At 41.2% G+C, this 10,000-nt stretch overlaps 1 protein-coding gene across 3 annotated transcripts in view; it reads right to left on the bottom strand.

The window, feature by feature from the left end:
• Positions 1-10,000, bottom strand: part of col27a1a (collagen, type XXVII, alpha 1a) — an 81,750-nt gene that overhangs the window by 7,855 nt on the left and 63,895 nt on the right. For all 3 annotated transcript variants that reach the window (XM_081704304.1, XM_081704305.1, XM_035521251.2), the window contains 15 exons: positions 9,846-9,899; positions 9,611-9,664; positions 7,344-7,451; positions 7,149-7,202; positions 6,702-6,809; positions 6,558-6,611; positions 6,348-6,401; positions 6,094-6,150; positions 5,759-5,812; positions 5,102-5,155; positions 3,691-3,744; positions 2,760-2,813; positions 2,498-2,605; positions 2,081-2,188; positions 1,772-1,879 (listed from right to left, as the gene is read on the bottom strand). In XM_081704304.1, the coding sequence (XP_081560430.1) occupies positions 1,772-1,879; positions 2,081-2,188; positions 2,498-2,605; positions 2,760-2,813; positions 3,691-3,744; positions 5,102-5,155; positions 5,759-5,812; positions 6,094-6,150; positions 6,348-6,401; positions 6,558-6,611; positions 6,702-6,809; positions 7,149-7,202; positions 7,344-7,451; positions 9,611-9,664; positions 9,846-9,899 (1,083 nt within the window). The remainder of the gene's footprint in view (positions 1-1,771; positions 1,880-2,080; positions 2,189-2,497; positions 2,606-2,759; positions 2,814-3,690; positions 3,745-5,101; positions 5,156-5,758; positions 5,813-6,093; positions 6,151-6,347; positions 6,402-6,557; positions 6,612-6,701; positions 6,810-7,148; positions 7,203-7,343; positions 7,452-9,610; positions 9,665-9,845; positions 9,900-10,000) is intronic.

Here is a 10,000-nt window from a genome sequence, read left to right on the forward strand (position 1 = left end):
CGCCTATAATGTGACAGCGCTACACGTAGAATGACTACGCCTATAATGTGACAGCGCTACACGTAGAATGACTACGCCTATAATGTGACAGCGCTACACGTAGAATGACTACGCCTATAATGTGACAGCGCTACACGTAGAATGACTACGCCTATAATGTGACAGCGCTACACGCAGAATGACTACGCCTATAATGTGACAGCGCTACACGCAGAATGACTACGCCTATAATGTGACAGCGCTACACGCAGAATGACTACGCCTATAATGTGACAGCGCTACACGCAGAATGACTACGCCTATAATGTGACAGCGCTACACGCAGAATGACTACGCCTATAATGTGACAGCGCTACACGCAGAATGACTACGCCTATAATGTGACAGCGCTACACGCAGAATGACTACGCCTATAATGTGACAGCGCTACACGCAGAATGACTACGCCTATAATGTGACAGCGCTACACGCAGAATGACTACGCCTATAATGTGACAGCGCTACACGTAGAATGACTACGCCTATGTGACAGCGCCACACGTAGAATGACTATGCCTATAATGTGACAGCGCCACACGTAGAATGACTACGCCTATAATGTGACAGCGCTACACGCAGAATGACTACGCCTATAATGTGACAGCGCTACATGCAGAATGACTACGCCTATAATGTGACAGCGCTACACGCAGAATGACTACGCCTATAATGTGACAGCGCTACACGCAGAATGACTACGCCTATAATGTGACAGCGCTACACGCAGAATGACTACGCCTATAATGTGACAGCGCTACACGCAGAATGACGCCTATGTGACAGCGCTACACGCAGAATGACTACGCCTATAATGTGACAGCGCTACACGCAGAATGACTACGCCTATAATGTGACAGCGCTACACGTAGAATGACTACGCCTATAATGTGACAGCGCTACACGTAGAATGACTACGCCTATAATGTGACAGCGCCACATGTAGAATGACTACGCCTATAATGTGACAGCGCTACACGTAGAATGACTACGCCTATAATGTGACAGCGCTACATGTAGAATGAGTACGCCTATAATGTGACAGCGCTACACGTAGAATGACTACACCTATAATGTGACAGCACTACATGTAGAATAACTACACTTAGAATATAACTCAGCTAAAGCGATCCAGGCTATTTTGTTGATATCATCTGATATAGGACCTACAGATGCATGTAAACTACAGATGCCTGTAAACTAAATCAGCAGCAATACTGATTAATCACAGTGAACATATAAATAGACTTTTAGAGCTTTGTATTGAAGCTTTGAAATAAGACTTTTTTACATAAATAATAATTCATATAATAACATGTCACACTCTATACTTGGTGTAGTAAAATTAAACTAGGATATCCATCAACAAAAAGATAATGTAATATCAATGTAATATTTTTTCTTTGCATAAAATAAAAGCCATGAACAGTTGTCGATGTATGGAGTACAGGAATTTGGTCTTATCTAAGACTGGTGTTTAAAAGTAAACCTTTAAAGTAAACCTAAGACTGGTGTTTAACAGTAAAGAGAACTCCCTGAACTCAAATTCCCAAGGGATTTGACCTATGGAAAAAAAATTCCATAAAAACGAATGTTGGAAGGAATAGCAGAGATGTGTGATATGAGGAAGGATGATGCAGAGGTTTCAGAGATCAGTCTGTTGATGAACTTAGACGAGTGTGGCGTTGGCGGAGGGTAGAGCTCTGTGGGTGTGTGGGTGGGAGGAGGTACTCACTAGCTGCCCTTTTGATCCTGGATCTCCCTGCGCTCCTGGCATGCCTGTTACTCCGTTAAAGCCTCTCTTCCCTGAAGGGCCCGGTTGCCCTGGGAGACCTTGCTCTCCCTGCCATTGAGTGATTGATAATTATTGTTTAATTGATTATCAGTACAGACATTGAGCTTGGGTATAGATGGAAATTTAGATATTCATTAAATGGTCATGCAAATGAGATGAAGAACACTATTTACGCTGTTTCCAGGTGGAAAAGCTTGACCTTTAATATATTCAGTTTGATGTTGAGTTTTGAGTTTACGGTTCGCTCACCTTTGGACCAAATGAACCCTGATCGCCTGGTAACCCTTGGACACCAACTTTACCCCTGGCTCCAGGTTTCCCGGAGAGACCAAGCTCACCATCATCGCCTTGTTCACCCTGAATAGATAAGGGGAAAGCAAGACGTTTAAAACATATGCAAAATATAGCTTTATCATGTTTGTATACTGACTATCAGTAAAGCAAAATAACTCAAACTATGTTCAAAGCTCCTTAATCCTGAAGTGTAAGGTTTAAATTGGTACATACTAAAAATGCATGATACCATCAAGAAAGGGGAATGTCAACCAAGACAGTATGTATGAAAAAATGGAAAAACAAACTGGACCTAACATAAAACCTTGGGAAACACCACAAACCGAAATCTTACCATAATCTTATGATAAAAAATCAAACAAAAAACCTCACTGATATTCCTTTACTCCCATCCTTCCCAGGAAAGCCATCTGGTCCAGGAATGCCCTCCTGCCCCTCCCGACCAACTACTCCTCTTGGGCCAGGCAATCCAACAACGCCCTGACAAAAAGACAGCAGAGTTGGCATTACGGTAGCTGACAGTGTGTGTTTCCATAGAACCCATGAATCACAGCATTTTACACGTCTATCCCAATAGAGCTAGAGGAGAGAAGAGAGTGGGACTGAGAGACAGGGAGTCACTGTGGATTCTTACTGGTGCTCCTCTACGTCCATGATCTCCTTGTTTACCCTGTTTTCCTTGTTGCCCCTTTAAGGAAGTGAAGAGAGAGACAGACAGAGAGAGAACATCGGAATATCAGCCACATTCATTAAAAACTCTCTTCAACACATATACACAAACTCCTTTTTTGAGTACTATGCAGTGCTGATTTTTCACATAAACATTTAAAAATGTTACACATTATATATAAAGTGTAAGTATAGGTTAATAGCATTAAAAGATTCCAGATTGTAAAAATATGTTAACTGCTCTTAAAGATTCCAGAGTGTAAGAATATGTTAATTATATTTAAGGATTCCAGAGTGTAAGAATATGTAAATTACATTTAAGGATTCCAGAGGCTAAGAATATGTTAATTACATTGAAGGATTCCAGAGTGCATTAATATGTTATTTACATTTAAGGATTCCAGAGGGTAAGAATATGTAAATTACATTTAAGAATTCCAGAGTGTAATAATATGTAAATTACATTTAAGTATTCCACAGTGTAATAATATGTAAATTACATTTAAGGATTCCAGAGGATAAGAATATGTTAATTACATTTAAGGATTCCAGAGTGTAAGAATATGTTAATTGCATTTAAGGATTCCAGAGGCTAAGAATATGTTAATTACAATGAAGGATTCCAGAGTGCATTAATATGTTATTTACATTTAAGGATTCCAGAGTGTAATAATATGTCAATTACACTGAAGGACTCTCAAGTGTAAGCATATGTTAATTATATTTATGCATTCCAGGGTGTAAGAATATGGTAATTACATTTAGGCATTCCAGAGTGTAAGAATATGTTAATTACATTTAAGGATTCCAGAGTGTACGACTATGTTAATTAGCTTTAAGGATTCCAGACTGTAAGAATATGTTAATGTGTAAGTAGTGACCCCGCAAGCCCCTACCTGTTCGCCTTTGGATCCTTTGGGACCTTGTTGCCCACGGGGACCAGGATGACCCTACAATGTGATCAAATGTTAACGCTCCTCAATCAATTATGCACTGTGTATGTGTGTGTGTGTGTGTGTGTGTGTGTGTGTGATACATGCATTGAATAATTAAGAATGCGTGCAGTGCATAACATTTAGAATGAAAACGAAATATTAGTGAAATGCATCTATTAATTAGTAGTGTATAACATATACACTTTATATGCATTTGTAGATTCAAACAGATTTACTATGCCACTGAGCAAATTAACCACATCTGTTAAATTATCCAATGACATTAGACATTATTGTTCCCTCCTGTTCAGAACTGGAAGATAAAGTATAAAGTAGGTATGGTATAGGTGTTGGTGTTATATAGGTGTATAGTGTGTAATAACACTGCTCCCTCAGTGGGAGACTGGGGTTCAAACCCCTTCTGGTAAGTGCTCTATGCTATAACAATGAATCCATGTGCAAAACCCCTAACACAACATTTGCCTCCCTCAGTAATGTGCCTGAAATTGCAATTTCTTCTTTATAAGAGTGCCTGTCAAATATGCATTGTAGCACTTGCAAACTTCAAAAAGTCAGAAGGGTGGAGGGTTGATCGAATACTTATCGAGACTATTTCCTAATCACACAGAGAGTAACATTATGTTTGTACCAAATCACATCAGCCCGATCAAAAAACTAAAAGCACTGCCCGTTTTAGCTAGCCTTGATCGCAAATGAAGATCTAAGAACACGAACATGGACGCGATCATAACTAATCATGTTCAACTACAACAATATTACCTGATGGTCACTTTGAACCAGTTAGCCTTGATATCAATACGTAAGGAGGCAAATTTATTTAGTCTTCCTCTGGACTTTTTAGGGGCTTTTTATAAGATACAAATGTAATTCCAGAATTTGCATCTTAATTCTGATTGGAGAGTTTACCTACAATGGGAGGCTTCTGGCTCTCAGCCGAAGAAGTCTGATTTGCTGAGCTCATTTGTTTACCTTACTGGAAATAAACTGCACAATGTAATCAGCATTTTCTAGAATCGGGTGTATAAACGTTGACTTAATCACCACTGAGTGTAACAATTCAGATTTGTAATCTTGGACCAGCAGCTTGTGTTTGTCATTAGGGGAGTTAACACATGCTTTGCTGTATTGGGTTAAGTAGAGGAAAAAATAGAATATGCAGAGTGTTGCCGTCTTTTTTTGATAATAGCATCTTTCCTTTGAGAGCTGTGGGAATTGGATTCAAAGGTACTGCTTTACAAATGCTTTTATTTTCAAGGTGCCATGGTACCTTTTGTTGCTTTGATGTATTGTTTCATACCAGTGTACAATGCATCCACAAAGTGTACTGAGCTAAGAATATGTTGACACTCACAAGTAATCCAGGGGCTCCAGGCTTGCCTCTAAGACCATCCACTCCCATGTGACCCTGGGCAACAAAGATTTGTCAGTGATCAACAAATCAACATAGGCACATTTTTCAAATAAGATAAATATTGTTTATTTATTCATTAACTCATTCAGTATTAATTAATTTATTCATTCATTCACATGTTCCACTGGGATCCATATTTTTATATGTGAGAGAGTCAGAATGTACATTACATTTTGTAAAGATTAGAAGTTTAAACAAATCTCTACTTATATGAAAATGTTGGTTCATCTTATGGTTTATACGTTACGTCCAAGATGTTTTTATTATTATGTGACCATAAACACCTCAAAAACCAGATGAGCAATAAAGAGTTTTTAAAAAAGCTTGTTTATACTGAAGAGTGAAGTACATTAAGCACAGTTACACAGGCACTGGTCAGTTTCTCCTGCCAACTGCATCCATGATCCTCCATTCTGCTTCTCACTGAACCAGCAGTCTCACATCAGAAAGCCAGCAGCACCTCAGCACCTTTTATACTGCGTATCTGCACTGTGTGAGTGAACCTACTGCGTATCTGCACTGTGTGAGTGAACCTACTGCGTATCTGCACTGTGTGAGTGAACTTTCTGGGTATCTGCACTGTGTGAGTGAACTTACTGGGTATCCTGGATCTCCTGGCTCCCCTCGGTTTCCCCTGTCTCCAACTCGACCCTACACACACACACACACACACACACACACACACACACACACACACACACACACACACACACGAACGATATGCTCCTCATTAGTGAATATTGCCAAACTCATTTCTTTTTAGGTTGCATCGAGATTATGTTCAATAGCTATTGTGAAAGGGGCCTCACAAATAACACTGAAACTGAACTGACATGCTTGTGAGAGGAATATTCACAGATTATCCACGGGACTTTAAGAAGAAGTGAACATAGTGTGGAAAGAGAGAGAGAGTAAGAGATTAACAGACTCACTCTGAGTCCAGTAGGACCAGGAAGACCCTCAAGTTTCCCATCATCCCCCTGTTCACCCTAAACAATAACAACAACAGCATTCACTGTATGCCAGCTGTACTGTGTGTAAGTGTAATGATAATAATGCCTGTACACACACCTGCCTGTACTGTCACAAAGTCATATCACACGAGACGCATACGATGCTTCCCCAGTCTGACTGGTGATAATGGTCAGAATTTATAAATAACTGGTCACTCAAACTATTATTTTACCTTTTCACCCTTTGGTCCCGGAGGCCCTATAGGACCCTGTGGACCTTGGTGACCCTGGAGAGAGAGAGGGAGAGAGAGAGAGAGAGAGAGAGAGAGACACACACACACAGACACAGATAGAAAGAGACAGATGAAACTTGAGTTTTTCTTGCCCAAAAAAGTGTATTGCTATTTCCATGGTAAATGAATACAAGTGTGTGTGTTCCTCACCTCATACCCTGCTATGCCTGGATCTCCCTGCTGTCCCATCCGTCCAGGAGCACCCTGACCGAGAGAGAGACAGACAGATAAATAAGAGAAAACCAATGGGTTTTTTTCATTTGTAGTAGTCCCACTCCACTCCTATCTCCTTACCGCAGGTCCGACAGTTCCTCTCGACCCCTTAGGCCCTGTGGTTCCGATCGGTCCGATCTTGCCCATCGGGCCTGTCTCACCCAGGTGCCCCATGTTGCCTTTTGCCCCCTGCGGGGAAAAAGCCACCAGTAGGTTAAGGCCAGGCCAATAAGGAGGAATGAAACTAGTAAGTCAAACTCAGACTGAGGTCATAATGCATATTAATCCCCTAGACCGAGAGTACTAACTGAGTTGTACAGTACTAGCTTTGGACAATGCTAATTATCGTAATGCATGGGATTGTGATTTTAGAGGCAGCGGATGCTAATCCAATACCCTGCGTTAAGGAGAAATGCTATGTTCAAGTGAGTCTTTAAGAGATCCAGCTGAGACACTGACCTTTGGGTCCCTGAGACACTGACATTCGGGTCACTGAGACACTGACCTTTGGGCTACTGAGACACTGACCTTTGGGCCTGGCTTTCCTCTTTCACCAAGCTTCCCTGTCTTTCCTTCAGGACCCTGAGTAGGGATGAGATACACACACACATACACACAAACATGATGGAAGGAAGGAAAGAGTGTGTGTGTGTGTGTGTGTGTGTGTGTGTGTGTGTGTGTGTGTGTGTGTGTGTGTGTGCACATGTGCGTGCATGAACTCACTCTGACACCGGTAAGCCCATGATCTCCTGGCGGACCCTCTTTGCCCTTGATCCCGGGATCACCCCTCATGCCAGATTCACCCTCCGGACCCACGTCCCCCTTCTCCCCCTGTTCAACACACACACACACACACACACACACACACACACACACACACACACACACACACAAACGGCTGCTGCAAATACATCCATAAACCCAACATTTAACTTACAACCTTTTCTCGCACAGTAAATCTTAATTGGTTCAGTGATCCTTTTAAGCAGTCCCATAAGCATTTGGATGCTGGGGTGCGCAGGCAGGCTGTGGTCGCAACATTCAAACATTCTGCCATCACCCAACAACTTACCATTGTCTTCTATTCAGGGAACACGATACAACTCCGTAACAACACGGAAGAAGACACGTAATAAAAAGCAACAGGATAGTAAGTGCAATGGAAAAACTTGTACTTAGTCCTCTCTTTCCCTGCTTTTTTGTTGGACTGCCTAGTGGACCAAATCAGACGAAGCATTTTGAACGAATGACTGATTAACCGCGATTATTATAGCGTGCTTGCGCAAGTTATTTAGCTAGCCATGTTTCAAGCGAACTAATGTTAGCTAGCAAGTGGCGAGCAATACCAAGGTGTAGGGGAGACTTTGCTATCAGGTTTTCCCCTTTTATCAGCCACATTCCCTTAAGTGGCCTTATCTCACCTAGGACTGTCAGTGGGACCCTCGAGTTTCACAACGAACAGAGTGACTAAACAAAGTAAGGTTTTACAACCTGTCTAGAAACTAATTGCTCTCTCTGGCAAAACCAATCTTCCCCACTGACCTTCTGAGAGTCGTAACTCACAGGCTGGAACGTGTGTGACTATGATTACCATACCCTGCGCATGTTTCTAATATCTTAAAACTATGTTTCCAAATTTCTATTGAATTCTAACTTCCAGCAGATGAATAAACTCTGCACATATGTTTAAAGGACATTAAAATCAATGTTGCACCACCTCTGTTCATTGAGATATTAATTTAGCAAAATTACCTGTTTTTCTGTCATAGTGCCACCTAGTGACCCAGATGCGAAGTGTTGTATTTTCAGTCTCAGGGACACTAAATCATGCATTTCACTATAAACCATTTTTGGGATGAATTATTAGAGATTCAGACAGCTAAGCTAGAAAGAATAACCACCAACATGTTTTGATTTTAATCCTGTATGTGCGGGGGGGGGGGTTGTAGAACGTAGCAGACAAAGACCAAGAAGATAACTATCATCTCACTAAGAGAGACGATGTATGGAAAATCGAAGGAAAAAAGATGAAATGCTTTACTGACGAGCCCAAGTAAATTAGTAATGTTGTTTATGTTATACATAAGTGCAAATCAATGGATTTTACTTCACTTACAAAAGAGGGGAAAAATGATCTTCATCATTATCCCTACGCTTATACTTTGCTGGCCACTGGTCCATTTCTAAGATTGCGTGTGAACAGGATGTAGCTTGAAGGGTAGCCTGTGTAGTCAGATAACGATAATCAATACCATTCAGCACCCTCTAATGGACAAATAATGAATTGCTTATGATCACCAGCAGAGCATTTTCACTGCTGTTTAAATACTTTCACGTGTGTTGAGTCTTTAATCTAAAGATCTCATTATCTGACACCCCTGTGACAGGTCCACAGTTTGAAAACCCCAGCACAATTAGAGGGTGTACTGCGGTTTTGTTATGCATGAGGTCTTTTGATAGAGGTTTGATTATCTGTATTACACTGGTCTTTACATTGGATTAGCATTCACTGTAGTCTGCATTGCCAGAAAAATGTATGGGTTTTTTGGGTTTTTTGGGTTAAATGTCAAATGCAGAAAGTCAAAAATTAACAAGGGCAATTTGACACGATTTGCTCACTGGAAAAATGTAAAAAAAAACAGCACCAAAAGGCAAAATACCGCTGTGGAGAAACGGTTAAAAACTTCACATGTGAGGCAGACCAATGGAGACCACCAGATGACATGACAGGGGGCGTGATAGGGGGTGTAACAGGGGTGTGACAGGGGGCATGGCATGTAGTGTCTTCTGATTATACTGTTATCAATAACTTATATCATTGTGGAATCTAACAGAGGCTGTTTCAAGTGTCATTGAACATTAGTGATTTTGACTAATATTCTAAAGGAAAAAAAGAGCCAGCAGAACCTTGAACAGTTGTTAGCTTCTACTAATGGCCACAAACCAGTGACTGATCCAGCCTGTGTATTAGAGTATAATGGAATACAGACCTTAGGACCATCAGGTCCTGCCGGACCTGGCTCTGCTTCCAGCCCTGGCTCTCCCTTTAGACACACACACACACACACACACACACACACACACACACACACACACACACACACACACACACACACACACACACACAAAAACAAACAAACAAAAAACAAACAAACACAATGTGTGTTAATTTCGAAGATGCAGGTTTACTGGATTAAACTGTGTTTATGCGAAGCTCACACGTACCCTTGGACCAACAATGCCTGGGGCCCCTGCGTTCCCATCTGCTCCCAAAGCACCCTACAAAAAACATCAAAACAGCACTGAACACACACACACACACACACACACACTACTGTCTGTCCTTTGCTATGACACCATGTTCATCCAATACCCCCATA

Source organism: Electrophorus electricus, chromosome 21, assembly GCF_041902795.1.
Source record: "Electrophorus electricus isolate QZ-2024a chromosome 21, ASM4190279v1, whole genome shotgun sequence".
NCBI classification, from domain to species: Eukaryota; Metazoa; Chordata; class Actinopteri; order Gymnotiformes; family Gymnotidae; genus Electrophorus; species Electrophorus electricus.